The 20,334-nt window shown below is 40.9% G+C and overlaps 2 protein-coding genes and 1 pseudogene across 6 annotated transcripts in view; 2 read left to right on the forward strand and 1 right to left on the reverse strand.

Moving 5' to 3' along the window:
* LOC127434361 (NACHT, LRR and PYD domains-containing protein 12-like) overlaps positions 1 to 16,814 on the forward strand; it is a 33,327-nt gene extending 16,513 nt beyond the window's left edge. For 4 of the 5 annotated variants that reach the window (XM_051687053.1, XM_051687077.1, XM_051687068.1 and 1 more), the window contains 2 exons: positions 16,017 to 16,063; positions 16,166 to 16,814. In XM_051687053.1, the coding sequence (XP_051543013.1) occupies positions 16,017 to 16,063; positions 16,166 to 16,692 (574 nt within the window). In that variant the 3' untranslated portion in view covers positions 16,693 to 16,814. Of the gene's footprint in view, positions 1 to 11,486; positions 11,566 to 16,016; positions 16,064 to 16,165 lie in introns of all 5 variants that reach the window. The other variant, XM_051687085.1, reaches the window with a different exon arrangement.
* LOC127435276 (protein NLRC3-like) overlaps positions 1 to 20,334 on the reverse strand; it is a 431,316-nt pseudogene that overhangs the window by 46,911 nt on the left and 364,071 nt on the right.
* LOC127434401 (zinc finger and SCAN domain-containing protein 23-like) lies at positions 11,574 to 16,034 on the forward strand. Its single transcript, XM_051687125.1, has 2 exons — positions 11,574 to 12,386; positions 15,694 to 16,034. The coding sequence occupies exons 1-2, from the start codon at positions 12,103 to 12,105 to the stop codon at positions 15,713 to 15,715; spliced, it is 306 nt and encodes a 101-aa protein (XP_051543085.1). The 5' UTR covers positions 11,574 to 12,102; the 3' UTR covers positions 15,716 to 16,034.

The raw sequence follows: 20,334 nt of genomic DNA on the forward strand, positions 1-20,334 counted from the left end.
CTTGGAGAATTGGTAATATATGTACCATTTTTAAAGAAAACATGAGTGAGTAGGCAAAACACATTTATTTTATTTCTTATGGGATTCATATTCAACTGTAGGTTATAACAAAATGGCACAATCATAAAACAAAACATGGCAACAAAGAAAAAAATGAAATGACCCCTGTTTAAAAGTCTGCATACCCTTAGTTCTTAATACAGTGTATTGCCCCCTATAGCATCAATGACAGCATGCAGTCTTTTGTAATAGTTGTCTATGAGGCCCCAAATTCTTGCAGGTGGGATAGCTGCCCATTCATCTTGGCAAAATGCCTCCAGGTCATGCAAAGACTTTGGTCGTCTTGCATGAACCGCACGGTTGAGATCTCCCCAGAGTGGCTCAATGATATTAAGGTCAGGAGACTGTGATGGCCACTCCAGAACCTTCACCTTTTTCTGCTGTAACCACTGGAGGGTCAACTTGGCCTTATGCTTAGGTTCATTGTCATGTTGGAAAGTCCAAGAGCGTCCCATGCGCAGCTTTCGTGCAGAAGAATGCAAATTGTCTGCCAGTATTTTCTGATAACATGCTGCATTCACTCTTGCCATCAATTTTTACAAGATTCCCCATGCCTTTAGAGCTCACACACCCCCAAAACATCAGTGAGCCACCACCATGCTTCACAGTGGGGATGGTATTCTTTTCACAATAGGTCTTGTTGACCCCTCTCCAAACATAGCGCTTATGGTTGTGACCATAAAGCTCTATTTTGGTCTCGTCACTCCAAATTACAGTGTGCCAGAAGCTGTGAGGCATGTCAGGGTGTTGTCGGGCATATTGTAACCGGGCTTTTTTGTGGCATTGGTGCAGTAAAGGCTTCTTTCTGGCAACTCGACCATGCAGCCCATTTTTGTTCAAGTATCATTGTATTGTGCTCCTTGAAACAACCACACCGTCTTTTTCCAGAGCAGCCTGTATTTCTCCTGAGGTTACCTGTGGGTTTTTCTTTGTATCTCAAACAATTCTTCTGGCAGTTGTGGCTGAAATCTTTCTTGGTCTACCTGACCTTGACTTGGTATCAAGAGATCCCCGAATTTTCCACTTCTTAATAAGTGATTGAACAGTACTAACTGGCATTTTCAAGGCTTTGGATATCTTTTTATATCATTTTCCATCTTTATAAAGATCCATTACCTTGTTACGCAGGTCTTTTGATAGTTCTTTTCTGCTCCCCATGGCTCAGTATCTAGCCTGCTCAGTGCATCCATGTGAGAGCTAACAAACTCATTGACTATTTATACACAGACAATAATTGCAATTTTAAAAGCCACAGGTGTGGGAAATTAACCTTTAATTGCCATTTAAACCTGTGTGTGTCACCTTGTGTGTCTGTAACAAGGCCAAACATTCCAAACAAGGGTGTGTAAACTTTTGATCAGGACCATTTGGGTGATTTCTGTTATCATTATGATTTAAAAAGGAGCCAAACAACTATGTGACAATAAATAGCTTCATATGATCACTGTCCTTAAATAAAAGACAGTTTTTTTGCATGATCAGTCATATTTTCAAAATCAATTCCAAAATTTCTGCCAGGGTATGCAAACTTTTGAGCACAACCGTTTTCCTTTCAAAACATTCAAATCCCTAACAAATACACACAGAAGACATATCATAATGTTTAATTAGAATGAGGACATTTTTGTAATCATGAAATGCTATCAGAATTTTATTTTTACATATTTTAGGAAGCAATTTCCAAAGAATAATCATCAAGCATCTGTCACTTAACCCTTTCACATGTACTGACGTATATTGACGGTTAATGTCTGGCCCCCACAGAGTAGCTTCACACATTTGTTTTTCTGCAAAAGCCAGTGCTGCCAGATTCAAATTGGTGGGGGGGGGGGGGGGTTGTCCTTGAGGCATGGCCTGGCGAGACAGGGTGGGAGCATGAGGCCTGGCGAGACAGGGTGTGGAGCATGAGGCCTGGCGAGACAGGGCGTGGAGCATGAGGCCTGGCGAGACAGGGCGTGGAGCATGAGGCCTGGCGAGACAGGGCGTGGAGCATGAGACCAGGGCGGAGCCAGTGGAAGGTGGAGCCATGAGAGGCTCGATGGGCGAAGCCATGGAAGGTGGAGCCATGAGAGGCTCGAGGGGCGGAGCCATGGAAGGTGGAGCTGTGAGAGGCTCGAGGGGCAAAACTGGAGAACTTGGAGACTGGAGAGTAGCAGAAGGTGGTTCTGGGACGGACAAGGCTTGCAACGCTTGTTCGTTGGCCATGGCAGGTGTGGGTGTTGGCTCGTGGAGCAGAGGTTGACCTGGACCATGGAGCAGAGGCGGGCCTGTGACATGGCATGGAGCAGACTGAAGCTTGGCTGTGACAGGGCATGGAGCAGACTGAGGCTTGGCTGTGACATGGCAGGGAGCAAGCTGAGGCATGGCGGTGACATAGCAGGGAGCAGACACAGGCGTGGCTGTGACATGGCAGGGAGCAGTCTCAGGTGTGGCTGTGACATGGCATGGAGCAGACTCAGGATCCAGGGTAGAAGGTGGCGCAAGCTCGGCGACCATGACGTGGAACCCTGGCTCAGCAACCACGATGTGGGACCCTGGCTCAGCGAACAATGTAAGAGTACATAGTTCCTCATCAGCTTCTCCCACAGTGAAAGAAAACCACTCAGCTGCAGGGCAAAGTCGATGTATTGAGACAGACTGAGGGTAATCCGACCGCCATGCATCATAGAGGAGACCGGCTCATTCAAGCCTGCATGGAAAATGTCTTTGAGGGTGATCACATTAAAACCAACCTTGCAGGCCAGAGTGCAGAAGTCCTCCACATATCCTTCAATGGAAAGGTTTCCTTGGCGAAGACGTAGTAGCTGAACTGCTGGGTTTATTTTGAAGGTCAGGTATTCTGTAACATTGCTAGCAGGCTCAAGACAGGCAGACGAAAACGATGAAGTGTAAAGAACCCAAGTGCAGTGTTTATTTATAAAGTGAATATCCAACATAAACTAGAACAAACAACTTGACTTGACTTGATTACAACAAAACAATACCTGACATCTGACAAGGGTAAACATGAGGGCTTAAATACATGAACATTTATGACATTGACAATCAATAAACAGACAGAACTGTAAACAAGATAACGAGACTAATAAACTTTAACCAATGAAAAGACAAGACTGCTAACAAGATACTCAAACAATGAACCAATGAAAACAAGACACATGAACAGGGGAAACACATGACAGGATCACATGACAAGATCACATGAGGGAACAGGAAATCACATGACATGAACCAGGAACAGGAACTAAACTTTCAAAATAAAAGACATGAATACAAAACATGAACAAAAACACATTTAAACATGACAACATAATCACTGATCCTTGCAGCCATGTCTGTTTACATTAGGTGGCCATTCCGTTGTCAATCGTAACTCAAACAGCAACTCAGTAGTCTTTTAAAGCACACAATATGCTAGTTCTTTGAAACAGACAAATTGTCACAAAAACACCACGATAACAGACAAAAGCTAACCTATATGCAGTCAACACATCAGTGAAATGTGATCATTCCAGTCCAGCCATCTTTGTTTACATTAGGTGGCAGTGTGTTTGTCACACACAGTATTGCTGATATTATATGTCAAAAACAGTACAGGTGACAAAACCCGTTTGTTATATGCTTAGTATATACAGTATTTTTACATATATTTTTTAATCTATATAGGTTTTAAAATGACAAATCAAGAATTCAGTATATTACTCATCTACGCTGTGAAGTGTCATGTGACCTCATTTTAATGGATTTTGCATTCTTTTGATATTTTGCGTGTGGACATAACTCACTCTGGGGGTTATTCAAGGGAATTCAAAACCTACTCATGAAAAGGTAAAAAAAATAATAATTTATTTAATGGTTTTGATAAAAAAAAAACACTTGAGTCTCTGATATTGCTACATATTACTGTTTTTCGAAGCGTATTGTACATATTTAAACATTACTTAAATTATATTTGCTGTGTATTCTGCACCAAGGCTCAATGCTAAGGATTTTTTCTACTGGCCCAGTTGGGCCAGTGCTTCAGATTTTAACTGGCCCTGTCAAAATTTTCACTGGCCCCAACACAAAAATGACAAATAGCTGTTTTTACCATCATGGCTTTAAAAAATGTGTCCGAAGATAAATATTTTTTACGTATCTTATGTTTTTAATACAATGTCCCCCAGGGGCCTGGGTAGCTCAGTGAGTAAAGATGCTGACTACCACCCCTGGAGTCTCGAGTTCGAATCCAGGGCATGCTGAGTGACTCCAGCCAGGTCTCCTAAGCAACCAAATTGGCCCTGTTGCTAGGGAGGGGAGAGTCACATGGGGTAACCTCCTTGTGGTCGCTATAATGTGGTTCGCTCTTGGTGGGGCGTGTGGTGAGCTGTGTGTGGATGCCGTGGAGAATAGCGTGGGCCTCCAAACAGTAACGCGCTCAACAAGCCATGTGACAATGCACGGATTGATGGTCTCAGATGCGGAGGCAACTGAAATTCATCTTGTGCCACCCAGATTGAGGCGAGTCACTACGCCACCACAAGGACTTAGAGCGCATTTGGAATTGGTCTTTCCAAATTGGAGAGAAAAATAAAATGTCCCCCAAAATTGAATCACATTTATAATTTGCAAGATATGATTTATGCCTTATGTAATCCCATATATGCGCTTTACAGATATAAATTCATAAATACATCATATTAACCTCAGCCGTCCTGCCATTTACACATGTGCTTTTAAGCCAAGAGTTCTGTGGAGGAGATGATGGGCTTTCGGTCACCCGTTTAGTCATGCTGTCATGCAACTTTTGCCCATGTGTAGTGTTTTCACTAGGATCAAAGATTTAGTCACTGAGTTAAAGACTTGATTATTGGCTGAGACAACAGACTTGCTACTAAATCGGTAATATACAGTAGGGAGATATTAGGCCTAATCTGTGAATTAAGAATGTGTATATAACATGAAATCAGACAACCCAAACAAGACCAACACTGACTGATATTCAAAGAACAAAAACAAAAATACCTGTATGGTCCAGAAATGAGACATGTAACAGGTGTTTTATGAGGATGATATGAAGTAGACTGTTTCAAATATTCATCTTCACCCTGCAGCTGAACAGCTCTGATAATAATAGCCTAATAGCCATAGTGATCTTGCTTCTTTTCATATCAAACGCCATTATCATGTCAAATTAATGTTTACATTTTGAAACATTACCTAATTAAATCTATACTTACATTTTGGATATTGTGCAGCTCGTGATTTCCAGACACCTGTATAACTGGGGTTTAACAAAGTTTACTACGTCTCATTCAGCGCTTCATCTCTAAAGGCGAATTAATGAGAGAAAATGTGCTCGTTTTTTTACAGTGAGAATAAAACTAGCGCTCTGTCCCTTTACGAGAGCACATGCATGTTAAACAGTCTACGCTGCACGGCGAGAGATGATGATGAGACATATGCACGGAGAGACATGGATTTTCCGTCCTATAGAAAGAAACTGTTGATTTCTTGTGTTCCAATGTGTGGAATACTAATTTTCACCAAAATGTAAAAATGAAAAATGTGGGGATTTCACACACTGTGAACACGGAATGTGCGGGGATACTTAAAATGTTGCACAAGACGTTAAATCCCACTATGAAATTCATTAAGTGGGTTTTTTTCCTGCTATTTTCTACACATTGGTAATAGCTGCTGCTAAGACACTTGGAAAAGAGCGAGGACAGTGCTAGGAGAGTGCACTCGGTGTCTGCACGATCTTGTGCTTGCACGTGACTGTGCCTGGCGCGTCCAGTGTATTATGCATTTGCGCATCTTTGCGAGATAAATATACTCGCGCTCGCTCCTCGGTTAGAAGACTTCGTTCGCTTCATGTAATTTTTGTGCTCTCTCGCTTGTTGTTTGCATGCACTAATGTTATAAATGCAGCACTGGCCTGATCGGGCAAGTGACAGTTCTAGCAACTGGCCCGAATCTTTCTCACACTGGCCCCGGGTCATCGGGTAGTCCTTATTGTCGAGCCCTGTGCACACTTTCTTTCATAGGTCTGCATGTCAACAAAATATGAGACACAAAAGTTGAACTTTTTGGGTGGGATCTGATCCCTCAAATTAAAGCTTAATATCCCTGAAGGACCCCACCCCCACCCGGTCTACTATCTAAGTGTTAGGAATCATAATGCCCAACAAATCACCCCCCATCAAGAACATTATCGTAAAGTGTTATTAATGAGTGAAAAAATAAGATTTGGGCCACATTGAGCTGCGGCGTTGCAGCATTCTTTTGATATTTTGCGTGTGGACATAACTCACTCTGGGGGGCATTCAAGGGAATTCAGAACCTACTCATGAAAAGGGAAAAAAAATAAAAATATTTTTAATTCATGGTTTTGAGTTTGAAAAAATAGAACAACAAAAAAACACTTTTGAGTCCCTGATATTGCTTCATGAAGGTGCTATTGACTACATTTGTCAAAGTTTAGAGTGTTTTGTTTTTATAAATCAAATTTCATTGGCTTTGGAGCGCAGAGTGCTCCATCTCTCTAAAGTGCTGTTTAAAGCACTACAATTTTACATTTTTAAACAGTAAAACACAAAAATAATAAAAATATTTATTGTATCTGACCAAAGAAAATTTTGCGAGGCATTTTGCACATATTTAAACATTATTTCCATTATATTTGCAGTGCATTCTGCACGATTTCTTTCATAGGTCTGCATGTCAACAAAATATGAGAGTCAGTTCCTACATTAGTGTCAAGTAAGTTTGAAATATTTTGGGGGACTACCCCCTGATACCCCGAAGGACCCCACCCCACCTTGTCTACAATCTTATTTTAAAGTGTAAGCAATCATAAAATCATGAACCCCAACAAATCACCCCCCTTAAGAACATTATTATCAGTGTGTGACGAGGAGGGCGTGGCTGGGCATTGATGGAGCACGGCCGGCGCTGAATCAGTTGATCAGTGGAAGAGCGAGATAAGGGGCAGCCGGAGACACCGGTACAGGAGAGAGAGAGACGCACGTGGCCACGTTGCATATGTGTCTGTTTGTCTTATGTTTCATGTTGTTCTCAGTTTAGTTTTACGTTAAACCTTACATTTACTGTTCAGCCGGTTCCCGCCTCCTCCTTGCCCGTCCTTTAACTGTTACATAGTGTTACTAATCACTAAATCCATCCATCCATCCGTCTTCTAAATCCACTTGTCCTCTGCAGGGTCGCGGGAGTGCTGGAGCCCATCCCAGTTGTCTCAGGTCATAATCACTAAATCATAAACCCCAACACATAGCCAAGATTTCCACCTGTCCTTTACAGTGCTTTTGGACTTTAGTTGTCCAAGAGATGACTTGAGGGCAGTCCCCCTAAATACAAAAAAGGTGGCATATCTCTAATGGGCAAAGTTTATTAGGTAATAATAATAAAAAAGTATAAATAAATCTGTGGTATGTTCAAACCTCTTGCTTCACTTGTGAATGGAAGAGGTTTCTTCTTGGGAACACTTGAAACTGTCTGTGCAGCATCTCTCAGCCTTGTTAAAGTTATAAAGACCTTGTGCTGTTGACTCTGTTCTTGTACTGCTTGCTTGATAGAACCAAAATATTGCTGAAATGGTTTTGCAGTATTTGGTTGGGTAAGGCTTTTTTATTTGATGGGAAACAGTGGACAGTGACAGTGGGGGAGGTCTTTTAGCCTCTTACTTCAGTGTTTTTGCCTTGATAGTAAAAATTAATTCTTTACCAAGTATTCAAATAGAAGTAAAATTTTCAAAGCGTACCGATCATAACAGAAGCAACATCACTGGCAAATGATGCAAGAGTGACTGCAGGTTGGTATTTCTCTGCTGTAATGATGTTGAGGATGGTTTTTGTAATAATGGCAGTAACTCCAGTAGGGATGTAACAGTTTAATGGTTTCACGATATACCCTGGTTTTAAAATAGATGATTTTCACACATAGACATCTTATTCACGGTATTGCATGAATATATAAACTGTTTGAATATAAAATGTCTGAACTTTTCTCAAATCCAAATCAGTTTAATGAAGACATATCATCAGATAAATTTGACTTGATAAAATACATTACTAAATTGCGATTTCCTCATTTTACATTCAACCGACACTTCATTTGAAAGGCATGGTAAGGGCTCAGCTCAGCTCCCTGAACCTTTATTTTGCAACTGAAGTCTGCGGTGTGGGAGTATTTTGGGAATGGCACCATCAATGTTTCTTAGTTAATCTGTTTGGAAAGTTTGTCACAAAAAGTGTCTACTCAGGCAGGAAACACTTCAAACTTAATTTGTGGAAGTAAAATACAGTATATACTTTTGGAAAATAAATTTAGCAGCAAACGGATTGTTTATATGTAAACATTTTATATGTAACCATTTATACATTTATATGCAATGTTACAATGAGCTGACTGTGTTAGGTGTACAGGAACTAGACAGTGATACTGTAGCAGAAAACAGTACTTGAGAAAACACCAATAAATAAACTGCAAATTAATAATCATTTTTTTAAGTAGGTATTGTTTAGAATTAGTACTGTCGAAGTTAACCCAAATTAGTTTAACGCCACTAATTTTTTAAACGCCGTTAATGTGTAATATGGCCCGTAGAATAAAACTCCATAAAAAGAAGCAAATAAATCCTGTCATAATACACTTACAATTACCATATTTTGTGCATCATTTGAATTGAGTTGTGTTGTGTTCATTTTCTGTTGTTCAACTCTGTTGATGGAGTAGGTTTTGTGTGGATGACTGAAAAACACATCTGGATGAAGCATATTTTGTCCACTCAAGTTTATAAAGATACTGTGATTAATCGGGATTAACTACAGAAACATTATGCAATTAATTGCGATTAAATATTTTAATAATTTGACAGCCCTATTTAGAATCAAACTTAGTTACAAAAGCAACCAATCACTGAATCAAATGCATATCTAAACTGTTAATTTGGGCAGGAATCATTACAAATTATTAGGATTTTTGTTTATGCTAAATTCAATTTAATACATTGTAAAATAATTATTAAAAAATATTTTATAGTATGGCATATGGTAAGTAAGGGATAATGTACAGGAGGCAGGTTGTTATCGCACAATAAACCCCGACAGGGTGATCAGGACCCCGACACGATGTGTCCCACCGCAGGACACTACAAGAGAAGTTCCCCAGTCAAAGCCAGTACGGCTTCGAGAAAGTTAGAAATGTTGATAACATTATGTGCATTAAGAGTTCTGGTAAAAAAAACAACCAGATATGCATAATCCAGAGCACTTCAGGACAAATAAGTACTGCATTTTTATACATATTTATTTTCAGATAATCTTGTTGTGTTGTAGCTTAATTTAATTGTGTTGTGGTTTATTTCCATTGTGTTTTCAGCTTTTATTTGCTTTGTTAATTCAGTTGTGTTGTGCTCCACTCTGCCACTGTATTTAGCTCATTTAAAAAGTTTTACAAATAAACACAATAGCACACAACTATGTTTAAAATGATGTACACTCACATTAGATGAAGACTCCAGTCAGATACAGACCTCAATAAAAGCTGTTTAATTTTACATTGAGCAGGTCGCCCCCTCATGGATGCTGCCATGTTGACAGCACATAACAAACTGTCATGTAGTTGACCAATTACTACCACTAATAATAACAATAATGATCACAGATAAACGGTGTGACATCAAGCACCAAGAGTGAGCACACAACGGTCTCATCAGCCGCCAGAGAGTTCACGAGTCACGACAGTCCGCTCACAGTCCAGTGTACAACAACCTGTGAGAATTCATTTAGATTTAATCCGAGAATGTCCATTATACTGATGTGTGTAGTATGAGACAGAGAAAAACACAGACTAAAAGTAATAAAACAGAACATAAACAAACATCTTTGTGTGACGCGGCAGCAGTTAGTAAATAAACTTTGTGTCTCCATGATGATAGATGTCCAAAACCACTGGTACTATTGGGAGAAATAAGAGCCAGATAAAAACTTACTGGTGCACTTTTAAAAGCGCCGCTAACACTGCTCTGGAGCAGGTTTCATAATCCAGGATTAAAAGAAGTGCTAATCACCTTTCAGAATGACAAGTGTGAAATGTTGCTTTACTCAAGTTTAAAAGCGGGTTTAAAAAGACAATCACCCAGGGTTAAGTGCAGTGTGAAAGCCCTTGAGTTTATTGTTGATGGGATGTTGTGTGTATGTATTGCAGGGGTGTTAAACTCAGTTCCTGGACCCCTCACACCCCTCATGTGTTGTAAGGCTGTCAGTCGATTAAAATATTTAATCACGATTAATCACATATGTTTTGTAGTTAGTGTTAACACATTCAGTTCCAGGAAAACTAAATAACAGTCCTGTGTGTCATTATTAGGTTCAGTAATGTGTGTGGATGACACTCGAAACAACAGATTGTATGTTTCTCAAACTGCATCAAAACACACAGGAAATGCAAACACTGAACCCTCTGTAAATGTGCAGTAATTCAATAATAAAACAAGAAAACAGCATTTCTTATCTTATCTTAAGGTCTTGAAATTACTTTTGTAGACATTTGTAAATTGTCTAGGTATATATTTTTTCTAAATTAAAATGTTATTTATTTTTTGTTCTGATAAATGTATGAGAGAAAGTGAAGGTGCAGCAGTGCTCAAGTGATCATCGTACATGTGAACTCCTTCAATACTGTTTCAAAAGAGGTTTCATTTAACATGGATTGATCAATACATAATTCCCATACTTTTGTGTTATTTCAGTTTTCACGGCTTTTCATGAAATAATAATTGGTATTTTCCTTATTTTAGAGTAATAGTAAAGAATGAGTAGGTGTGTGCAAACTTCTGACTGCTAGTGTGCAACATTTCTATGAGAGTTTTGTCATTGAAGATTTTATTGTATTAACTAGATAAGTAAAGTTTATGTGAAGCTATGATGTTGGCTTGACAAAGCCTTCTCTGAAAGTTTAAACTAGTTGTAAAAGTTTTAAGTTTGATGGTTTAACAGCCTCTTTTTTACCATGCCAATAAAGCTATTTGAATCGTGTATTTAGAGAGAGAGAGAGAGAGAGAGATTCTCTGTGTGTTATTTCAGTTAAAAGTCACTTACAGCACTTTTAAGTAAATACATTTTCTATATCTGTACAGCTATGAAGTAGTTCAGGTTTGTTTGGCTCATTACAGTTTCATATCAGAGAATCTATATACAGTCTATACACAAGATTCACTGAGTTGTACTGTGTAGACATTGATCAAGCAAAGCAAATAAATATTCAAACTATTTTAATTAGTTTTAATATCCATGGAAAGCACAGTGTGGTTGTGGGGGCGTGGTCGAGCGGTGGTTTGTGAATGGAGAGTGAGATTGGGAGATGAGAACGGTGAGAATTATCACCTATCGATGATTATCTCTAACACCTGTTTCTAATTGCAGTGAGGGCATGAGGGATTTAAGAGCGAGCCAGATGCCAGAGAAGCAGAGAGCGTCAGACACACGCAGCAGAGTGTTCCAGGTGTTTTGTGTTGTGCTGAAAAGGGAATTTTGTTTTAATTCATTAAAAGCTCATGTGGATTGTTGATCTGGTTCCCGCTTCCTCCTCCTCATACAACAGACTTTTTACACTGTTGCCGAAACCCGGGAACTTGGAGGAAGAAGTGCCACCACAGAGTCCTCACCACCAGGCGAAGTCATCCGAGCCCTCACCGACATTCAAGAGACACCACCAGGCCCACCTGGCCCAGGAGCAGCTCTTCCAGGAGCTCCTCCAGGCCCAAATGGAGGACCGGTGGGTATTGTAAATCCTGTTAACCCAGGAAAGGTCCTCAGCTGCAACCCCAGAGGCAGTGTTGGCCAAAATGGGCCCCCAGGATGACCCGGAGGTGTTCATGGGGCTCTTCGAGCAAACCGCTAGAGCCTCCAGATGGCGGAAATCCCAGTGGGCGATTTGGTTGCTACCGCTGCTGTCTGGAGAAGCCCAGCTCGTGACTCAGCAACTCCCCGCTGACAACCGTCTGGAGTACGAAGACCTGATGATTGACCTGATCTTGCAATGGGTCGGCTGAACTCCAGAACAAAACTGCCAGCATTTTTTTTTCTCCCTCACGCTTGCCGAGGTCGGCCACCCATTTTCTGTACCCAGCTGTTCCGTGATGCCTGCTGGCAGTGGGTACTGGCCGTGGAGGAGTGCAACGGCGAGGTGGTGATCGATCATATGGTGCTGGAGCAGTTCACCACTCGTCTGCCAAGAGGAACCGTGGAGTGGGTCCAGTGCCATCGCCCGGTGTCACTGGATGTCGCCGTCCAGCTGGCAGACGATCATATGGCGATGGGCCGGTGAGCCCTCATCGTCATCTCTCTCTCTTCTCTCTTTCTCTTTCTCTATCTCCCCTCCCCCTCCTCCCATCCTGTTTCCACTCTCCGGGAAACATTGAGTTCCCCCTCCCAAACTGGTTCCCCTGCTTTGGGGGTTTTCTCAACCCGCCGGTTTCCCCTTTCCCTCTCCACTCTCACCCTGAGGTTGAGGAATCCACTGCCGCAGGTACAGATGGATTCGGGTTGTAACCAAACCTCCATCCACCAATGCTTGGTTCAAAACGAGGCTTTGGGTACAAGCTGCTGGGTGAAGGTGAGATGTGTGTACGGTGATATTCACAATTACCCTGTAGTGACTGTCATTATTACATTTCGGGGACAAAAGCATAGTGTCAAGGCTGTGGTTAGTCCCCACCTCAGCCACCCACTAATCTTGGGTATGAATTGGCTGCCATTTACTACTTTGTTACAGGACCCATCCACACAAATTTCCCTCAAAGTGTCTCCTGTGTGGTTTGCGATTGACTGGCTGGGAAGGCGGAACCGTCTATGTCAGTTCCACATAAGGATGACATAAGGGAGGGGCAAGTCTCAGCTTGTCCAGCCCTTAGAGGATTCCCTGCAGGGGATTTCCCTCTGGAGCAGACACAAGACCCTTAGGCACACCTTTGACCAGTGAAACTGATTGATGGTCAATGCCTCCAGCCAGACATTGCACTTGCATATCCGTATATTTAAATTATCAAGGATCGGTTGTATCGGGTGACACAGGACGCTCAGACAAAGAAAGATACAACCCAATTGTTAATTCAGAAGAGCCGATTGAAAATGTTATTCTAAATGGCTCATTATAATCTGATGGCAGGTCACTTAGGGCAGGGAAAAACACTGAGCAGTCTAATGGCCCATTTCTATTTGGCGGGCATTCACGGGGAAGTCCGAAGGTGGTGTGCGGCACGCCGTGAATGTCAGCTGCTGAATCCACTGGCCACCCCAAGAGCGCCATTGTGCCTGCTTCTGCTGATCGAGGTCCCCTTCGAAAGAATTGGCATGGACCTCATCATGCCATTAGAGGGGACAGCAAGCGAGCATCGCTTTGTGTTGGTTCTGGTGGACTGCACAATGCGATATCCAAAAGCAGTGCCTCTGCACAACATTTCAGCACATAGTTGCACTCTTCAGAATAGGATTCCGAAAGAAGTCCTCACTGATCAGGGCACAACGTTTATGTCACGTACACTACGAAACTGTACAAATTGTTGGGGATTAAATCGACTCGGACCAGCGTTTATCATCCCCAAACATATGGCTTGGTCGAACGATTTAATCAGACACTATACATGATTCGTAAGTTCGTTGATGAAGACGCTCGAAATTGGTACAAGTGGTTTGAGCCCCTATTGTTTGCAGTATGAGAGGTCCCGCAAGCCTCCACTGGGTTCTCCCCATTTGAATTATTGTACAGGCGTGGCGTGCTCAATGTCATATGGGAAAATTGGGAGGAGGGACCTTCAAACAGCAAAAACTAAATTCAATACATTACGTAGTATCTGATAGCAAAACTCCACACATTGGGGCAATTAACGCAGGAGAATTTTCTCCAGGCTCAAGAACATCAAAGCCGCTGTATAATAGGGGTACTCAACTATTGGAATTTACACCGAGAGATAAAGTCCTTTTATTGTTCCCCACATCGAGCTCTAAATTACTCACCATGTGGCAAGGACCCTTTGAGCTCACACGGCGAGTTGGGGAAGTCGATTTTGAGATTAAACGCACAGATAGAGGCGAAGCCCCTCAGATTTTCTACCTCAACCCCCCGTGACTTTGGCAATGGTGGTTCTGGAGAGTGAGGAGCTCAGACCAGAGGTGAATTGAAAAGCCACCGATCGAGTCACCCCATCACTTGCAGAGACCACCTCTCACCATCACAAGGTTCCAAGTTGCAGAGAGAATTCTTTGACGTGTTCTCACCTCTCCACGGTCGTATGAATCTCATAAAGCACCATATCGAAATGACCCCAGGGGTAGTGGTATGCAGTCATCCTTACCAATTACCCAAACACAAAAACGTGGTTCGGGAAGAATTAAAGTCCATGCTAGACATGGGGGTAGTAGAAGAATCTCACAGTGACTGGGCCAGCCTGGTGGTGCTGGTTCCGAAGAGCGACGGTTCGGTCTGGTTCTGTGTGGATTATAGAAAAGTCAATGCAGTGTCTAAATTTGATGTGTACCCAATGTCTCGGAGTGATGAACTGCTCAGTCGGTTAGGCGTGGCTCGCTTTTATTCAACACTGGATTTAACAAAGGGATTAATTCTTAACTTCCATGTCCTGTGAAAAGATGGCATTTTCCACACCGTTTGGATTACACCAATTCGTGACGCTTCCATTCAGTTTGTTCGGGGCCCCGGCTACATTTCAGTGGTTCATGGACCGAATCCTCACGGCTTACGCCACTGCCTATTTGGATGATATCATGATTTACAGTAACGATTGGCAGCGGCATCTGAGTGCTGTCCTGAGGTCGTTGAGATGAGCGGGACTCATGGCAAACCCAAAGAAGTACGCAATTGGGCAGCTGGAAGTACGGGATCTGGGCTTCCACTTGGGTCATGGACAGGTGCGGTGTTCTGATAATCTGTGCTACCTGCTCAGGATGTGCTACCAGCAGTAAAAACAGTCATATGTAAAGTTAAAACATGGGTAGCACATGTCAGCAGGCACAGGAGAGCCTGTTAGTATGTATTACAACAGCATGTAATGTGTTAAAATCCTAGGTAGCACATCTTGTCTGGTGGATAATACCTATCAGGATGTGCTACCAGCATAATATCAGATAGTGTGATATGGTGTAAGGCTGTACTAAGCCCCAACCCAAAAACTACGTGAATATAGTGATGGTAGCACATCTTGATAGGTAGCATATATTTTCAGGACACTGGCCGCAAATTGATAAGACTGCAGCAATTGCGGCCTGTCTGAGTCCCAAGACCAAAAAGGAGGTGAGATAGTTCCTGGGTCTGGCTGGCTACTACAGAAGGTTTGTGCCTAATTATCCAGACATCACCGGAACGCTGACTGATCTCACTAAAAAGGGAGCACCAGACCTGGTCCAGTGGACAAAGCCGTACCAACAGGTTTTTACGCAGGTGAAAGCTTCACTTTGTGGCGGGCCATTTTTACATTCTCCTGGTTTTTATCTCTATTTTGTTTTACAGACCGATACCTCGGACAGGGGGTTGGGAGCTGTGTTGTCCCAGGTGGTCGAGGGGAGTGCTGTACATCAGTCAGAATGATTATCTCTTAACACCTGTTTCTCATTACAGTGAGGGCGTGAGAGGGAATTAAGAGCGAGCCAGATGCCAGAGAGGCAAAGAGAGTCGGATACACGCAGCAGAGTGTTCCAGTGTATTGTGTTGTGCTGAAAAACGATTTTTGTGTTAATTCAATAAAAGCTCATGTGGATTGTTGATCCGGTTCCAGCTTTCTCCTTTTCACACAAAGAACTTGTTACACACAGCAATTACAATCAGAACAATAAACTTATTTTGGGTCTCAAACTTTGTTTCCCACAATGTATTTCATCACAGATGTGAGAATTGTGTTTCAGGTGAGATGTGATCATTTGTGTGTGTTTGTGTTTTTATAGTGTGGATCATGGAGGAGAGTTCATGATTACAGCAGGACTACACAAATGTAGGTCTACACACACACACACACACACACACACACACACACACACACAAGTTTAGTGATTGTTGTGTTGTGTTATAAGTGTTTTTCTCTTCTTGTGTTCAGATTTCTGTGATCTCACACTGGATTCAAACACAGCACACACTGAACTCATTCTGTCTGAGGGGAACAGGAAGGTGACATGTGTGAGAGAGTGTCAGTCATATCCGGATCATCCAGAGAGATTTGATGTGTATCATCAGGTTATGTGTAGAGAGAGTCTGACTGGACGCTGTTACTGGGAGACTCAATGGAGTGGAAATGGTGCTGATGTATCAGTGTCATATAAAGGAATCAGCAGGAAAGGAGGGAGTTATGACTGTTGGTTTGGATTCAGTGTAAACTCCTGGAGTCTGTGCTGTTCTGATGACAGATTCGCTGTCTGTCACAATAATAACAGAACTGTCATACGTCCCCCTTCACACGGCTGTAAGAGAGTAGGAGTGTATGTGGACTGTCCGGCTGGCACTCTGTCCTTCTACAGCGTCTCTGACACACACACACTCACACACTTACACACATTCATCACCACATTCACTCAACCCCTCTATGCTGGATTTAGAGTTTATTCTGATTCCTCAGTGTGTCTGTGAACATCAGAGACACGCACAACTGGGTGAGTGAAATATACTCACTGTATCTCACATCAACACAACTGCAAACTCTTTCTAGAAATCATTTAATGAATCGTCAAATAAACAAAATCTCTCATCAACTAGATTTACAGTGAGTCATTGAGTCAATATTTCTCTTTACTTTAAAAAAAAACACTGCCTTTATTGAATATGTCTGTGACATTCAGCTGTAGTTTATTGATGAAATTCATACACTGTAACATACAGGAGAATAAAGATTTTAGGAAGGTTAGTTAAACATACAGTTATGCTCAACATTAAATGGTAACACTTTAGAATACTGTTACTTCATTAACAGGTAACTATGAAGGATTAATGCAGGACAAATGAGTAGTACAACATGAACAATTTATTAACAACTATTAACTAATATGGAAACACAATTAACTAATCAATACATAACATCGAACTGATAACTGGTAGTTCACTGTTAGCTAATCAGTTATTACTGAATTTTCACTGGCTAATTGAGGACTATTAACTAAAATAGTTTAAAATTAATTACTAATTAATTATTCATCACAACAAACAACAACCTTCTCGAAAAGTAGTGTCTAAAGGCTAATAAATAAATTTGTATTGATGTCAACACAAAAATGCATCTTCGGAGAAGCATGTGTCATGTGTTTTTAATAAGAAATCAGTTTATGAACATAACATCATTTTAAATCACTAGCCTACAGTGCCTGATAGAGTATCACAACTAGTCAGCTATCCTTAAATAAAGGAATGTTGTACTGTGTGTCCATCCACTGTATTAATTAAGGGAATCTTTCCTAATCATTACAAATTAATAGTAATAGTATAAAATATGTAATAGTAAATTGAACATATTTGTTAACCCTTATTAAAGGAATAGTTCACCCAAAAATGAAGATTTGCTGATAATTTACTCACCCTCTGGCTATCCAGAGTTTCTTTCTTCATCAAAACAGAATTTAAGACTTTTAGGATTTCATTTCAGGCCTCCTCCTTTAAACAATGCAAGTGAATGTCCTCCATTTTTTGACGGTCCAAAATGCATATTTAGGGTGCATCAAAATAATCCACATGACTCCAGTCGACAAATAAAGTTCTTCTGAACCCAAATTATTGATTATTTTTAGAAACAAAACAATACTTAAATACTTTTTAACTACAAATGTTCGCTTCCGTACATCTCTGTGACGTGCGCTCATGAGAGGGATGACGTAAGCTCGTTGGTAAGGTCGCGCGTCACGTGGAGGAGGAGGCAGGAAGCACGTCATTGTTTACAAGAGAAACTTGCACAGACCACAGACCAAGTGCTGTTCACAAACCAAAACAGTCCAAAACAATTTCAAAACAATATAAAATAAATAAAAAAATAAAAAATCCAAATAATCATAAAAAAAAAAAATTACTGCAGTAAATAACCATCCTTTATTTCGGAGCAATGCCATTGCATTATCTACTGGTGCTTTTTCTTTAGCAGAAATATATAGGCTATATGACTGTCAGGAATTAAAGCCACACAAGTTGTAGTTAGTGAAACCAAGTGTGAGAGAGTTTACTGAGATTCACAGGATTTACAGTGTTTACACAGTGAGATCAATGGTACAGGTGATACCACACAGAAGAGAAGCTTCACAAACTGAAGAAGAGGTATCTGGCGAAACAGCAGAGTAAACACTAAACAGATATCGACAAAAATCAAGAGCAAATACAGACAGATAAATAAACACTGCGTGAGAGCAGCGCGGTCAAACTAGAGTCCTTTGTGTGAGAATTGACAGTGTAGTGGCATGAAGGTGAGTTATTTATGCAGGCAGTGATGCACGAGTGAATTGAGTGCAGGTGCGGTGAATTAGAAATCGGGTGATGAGGAGCGGAGCACTGAGGGAGGTGCAGAGCCCAAGGGAGGCGTGACAGTGACAAAGTTTTCACACATACCTGAGTTCACTGGAAAAACAGCAGGGGCACAGCCAATGAATTCAGATATCGACCCTTTGTTTCTTTCGATGGTCTGAAATCCTCAGGGGTAAAATGTTCACTGCACACCCTCCAATATTTGAGAGAATTTAGGGGTGTACTGATATCCAGGTTCAGTGTGATACACCAGAGCTTCAATCGCTCATGATCATGTATAGGCAATCGATGAAATGTTTCCCGGCGTGCATTTTCTTTGGGGTTTCTGAAGGTTGAAGCATCCAGGATACACACACCAAATGACCATTGTGAACAAATCTACAGCAAAGATGATTAAACTTTTGTACAGCCCTCCTCTTGAAAACAATGATGCATTTCCTGCCTCCTTCACGTGACGTATGACCTTACCATCGAGCTTACGTCATCCCTCTGATGAGCGTGTCACATAGATGTACGAAAGCAAACATTTGTAGTTAAAAAGTATATAAGTATTGTTTTGTTTCTAAAAACAATCAATCGTGTGCATTCAGAAGAACTTTATTTGTCGACTGGAGTCGTGTGGATTATTTTGATGCACTCTAAATATGCATTTTGGACCGTCAAAAAATGGAGGACATTCACTTACATTGTTTAAAGGAGGAGGCCTGAAATGAAATCCTAAAAATCTTAAATTCTGTTCTGATGAAGAAAGAAACTCAGATACATCTTGGATGGCCTGAGGGTGAGTAAATTATCAGCACATTTTCATTTTTGGGTGAACTATTGCTTTAATGAGTCAACTGTTACCGCATCCTTATGAAGAAATTACTTATTATAAACAGTATTATAAAGTGAAAATCATGATAATCGATCACTAGTGAAAGAGATCTTATATGTTGTGTCCTTCCTTTGAGTTAATTGTTATTTTGAGCAATATTCTAAAGTGAAAATCATGGTAACCCTTTATTAATGAATGGAATCTTATTGATTCTTTCCCTATGAGTTAATGGTTATTTTGAACAGTATTATAAAGTGAGAACACACTACCTGTCAGTTAACATCAAATACTCAAGTATTTGGTTCTGCATTTTATTAATTTAATCAGATAAATAAATCAGGTACATAAACATTCCCACATACTCGAAACATCTTTCTGTGACATTAAATGTATTGACCATATGCTGTATGATAAATACTTTACTTTTATCAAACCTAGCAGGACATAATGCTTTTCATGGTTGCTCAGTTTGCAGTCTGTGTGCTGTGACCGATTACCTTCCATGAGTTTAATACAAGGCCATTAGTACAAACATGATTTCCACAATCGGCTTTGAAAGCTTTACCTTGTGACGTAAAATAAATCAATGAACCAAAAATAAAAGTAAAGTATCTACAAACAAATACGCTGATCTTCAAAAGACTTAACCGGAAAACTGTGCTGATTCATCGTTCTGTGTACTTCCGCCCTAGACACTGTACTCAACACTGTGCTTTAGAAATACTTTTGAAAATTTATCAAATTATGCATAAAATGTTTAGAAACATAAATAATAAATAAATTTCCTTTACCTACACTATGTTTGATCTGAACAGTACTAAACAGATCTTTTCTTATGTGTATTTGCTCACCGTTACGCATGCTTGGGCCAGTGTTGCAATAGTGTGTGTGCTTATGGAGGGTCTTATGGTCCTAATCACCGATCTGATCATAGCCAGTTTATTCCAATATATTTT

The sequence above is a fragment of the Myxocyprinus asiaticus genome, chromosome 4, assembly GCF_019703515.2.
Source record: "Myxocyprinus asiaticus isolate MX2 ecotype Aquarium Trade chromosome 4, UBuf_Myxa_2, whole genome shotgun sequence".
Taxonomy (NCBI): domain Eukaryota; kingdom Metazoa; phylum Chordata; class Actinopteri; order Cypriniformes; family Catostomidae; genus Myxocyprinus; species Myxocyprinus asiaticus.

Coding starts and splice junctions, on each gene's coding strand:
- LOC127434401 (XM_051687125.1), top strand. CDS start 12,103: ATGGGTCGGCTGAACTCCAGAACAAAACTGCCAGCATTTTTTTTTCTC. Junction 12,387..15,693: donor GATCATATGGCGATGGGCCG/GTGAGCCCTCAT, acceptor TTCTCATTACAG/TGAGGGCGTGAGAGGGAATT.